Source organism: Nerophis ophidion, linkage group LG13 (genome assembly GCF_033978795.1).
Source record: "Nerophis ophidion isolate RoL-2023_Sa linkage group LG13, RoL_Noph_v1.0, whole genome shotgun sequence".
NCBI lineage: Eukaryota > Metazoa > Chordata > Actinopteri > Syngnathiformes > Syngnathidae > Nerophis > Nerophis ophidion.
The window spans coordinates 2,730,256-2,732,755 of record NC_084623.1 but is presented as its reverse complement, the minus strand read 5'-3'; the positions used below and the strand labels follow the sequence as shown (position 1 = coordinate 2,732,755).

At 32.6% G+C, this 2,500-nt stretch overlaps 1 protein-coding gene across 9 annotated transcripts in view; it reads left to right on the top strand.

Annotated features, from left to right (window-relative positions):
• The window catches only part of LOC133564107 (TBC1 domain family member 8), a 38,321-nt gene that overhangs the window by 15,342 nt on the left and 20,479 nt on the right, over positions 1–2,500 (top strand). For 6 of the 9 annotated variants that reach the window (XR_009809222.1, XR_009809221.1, XR_009809223.1 and 3 more), the window contains exon 9: positions 348–479. The exons of the other annotated variants lie outside the window; for them this stretch is intronic. Coding sequence is in view for 3 of the 6 variants with exons in the window: in XM_061918225.1 (XP_061774209.1) it covers positions 348–479 (132 nt within the window). In the remaining 3 variants the exon portion in view is untranslated. The remainder of the gene's footprint in view (positions 1–347; positions 480–2,500) is intronic. 9 annotated transcript variants of the gene reach the window in all.

Below are 2,500 nucleotides of genomic sequence, written 5' to 3'. Positions count from 1 at the left end.
TTCATTGATTTTTACTTTCATTCTATCATTTGCTTTTTTATGAACAAGGTACTTTACCTCATCCATTCACTCATTCATTCATTCATTCTAGGTACTCTCATTCATTCATTTCCATTCCTTTTCCTTTAAACAAGGTATTTTCATTCATTCATTCATTTATTTTCTTTTATACAAACAAGGTACTTCAACTCATTCATGCATTCATTTTTATTTAAACAAGGTACTTAAATTAATTCATTCATCCATTCATTTTCCTTTAAGTAGATAAAGGAAACGTTATATTTATATTATTATGATAACATGATGAACTTCTTTTGTGTGATTAATGTTTCAATATTCATAAGCAGATAAAAGAGGAAAGGTCACCTGGCCAAAGGGACCGTAGTCAGACCCATGTGGTCTGTAAAGGATGCCAGGCAAGAGCGCTAACACCGCGCTCACCCTTTAGAACAGTGGTTCTCAAATGGGGGTACTTGAAGGTATGCCAACAATATTCTAAAAATAGCAACAATTCAAAAACTCTTTATAAATATGTTTATTAAATATTACTTCAAGAAAATATGAATGTAAGTTCATAAAGTGTGAAAAGAAATACAACAATGCAATATTCAGTGTTGACAGCTAGATTTTTTGTGGACATGTTCCATAAATATTGATGTTAAAGTTTTCTTTTTTTGCGAAGAAATGTTTATAAGTAAGTTGATGAATCCAGATGGATCTCTATTACAATCCCCAAAGTTGATGATTACTTCTATGTGGAGAAATATGCAGTTAGCATTCAATCACTGGTTTATTTTTTGTTATTTTTACATCTTTTTTTCCAAATAGTTGAAGAAAGACCACTACGGATGAGCAATATTTTGGACTGTTATACAATTTAATACATCAGAAACTTTATTTTACTTCTTTATCTCTTTTTTTCCAACCAAAAATGCTTTGCTGTGATTGGGGGTACTTGAAGTAAAAACATGTTGACAGGGGGTACATCACTGAAAAAAGGTTGAGAACCACTGCAGAAAAGAGTTCTTCTCACATGTTTACATTTTCTTACACTTTATCAAGCATTTCTTGCATATTTTTAAGAGCTTCTTGTCACATTTACAAATCATTCCTCAAACAATACAAAAGTCTTGCTCTTAAAGTAGAAGTTTTATTTTTGTACTTCTTTGCTTTTCGAGCAGAAGAACTTAGACAACAACTTTTTCAACCCAGCAACACAAAACACATTTTGTGTGTTTGTTCGGAACATTGTGTGTTTGTTTAGAACATTTAGTGTGTTTGTTGAGAACATTGTGTGTGTTTGTTGAGAACATTTAGTGTTTGTTGAGAACATTGTGTGTGTTTGTTGAGAACATTTAGTGTTTGTTGAGAACATTGTGTGTGTTTGTTGAGAACATTTAGTGTTTGTTGAGAACATTGTGTGTGTTTGTTGAGAACATTTAGTGTTTGTTGAGAACATTGTGTGTGTTTGTTGAGAACATTTAGTGTTTGTTGAGAACATTGTGTGTGTTTGTTGAGAACATTTAGTGTGTTTGTTGAGAACATTGTGTGTGTTTGTTGAGAACATTTAGTGTGTTTGTTGAGAACATGTGTGTGTTTGTTGAGAACATTTAGTGTGTTTGTTGAGAACATGTAGTGTGTTTGTTGAGAACATTGTGTGTGTTTGTTGAGAACATTGTGTGTGTTTGTTGAGAACATTTAGTGTGTTTGTTGAGAACATGTAGTGTGTTTGTTGAGAACATTGTATGTGTTTGTTGAGAACATTGTGTGTGTTTGTTGAGAACATTGTGTGTGTTTGTTGAGAACATTTAGTGTGTTTGTTGAGAACATTTAGTGTGTTTGTTGAGAACATTTAGTGTGTTTGTTGAGAACATTGTGTGTGTTTGTTGAGAACATTTAGTGTGTTTGTTGAGAACATTTAGTGTGTTTGTTGAGAACATTTAGTGTGTTTGTTGAGAACATTGTGTGTGTTTGTTGAGAACATTTAGTGTGTTTGTTGAGAACATTGTGTGTGTTTGTTGAGAACATTTAGTGTGTTTGTTGAGAACATTTAGTGTGTTTGTTGAGAACATTGTGTGTGTTTGTTGAGAACATTGTGTGTGTTTGTTGAGAACATTTAGTGTGTTTGTTGAGAACATGTAGTTTGTTTGTTGAGAACATTGTGTGTGTTTGTTGAGAACATTGTGTGTGTTTGTTGAGAACATTTAGTGTGTTTGTTGAGAACATTTAGTGTGTTTGTTGAGAACATTGTGTGTGTTTGTTGAGAACATTGTGTGTGTTTGTTGAGAACATTGTGTGTGTTTGTTGAGAACATTGTGTGTGTTTGTTGAGAACATTTAGTGTGTTTGTTGAGAACATTTAGTGTGTTTGTTGAGAACATTGTGTGTGTTTGTTGAGAACATTGTGTGTGTTTGTTGAGAACATTGTGTGTGTTTGTTGAGAACATTTAGTGTGTTTGTTGAGAACATTGTGTGTGTTTGTTGAGAACATTGTGTGTGTT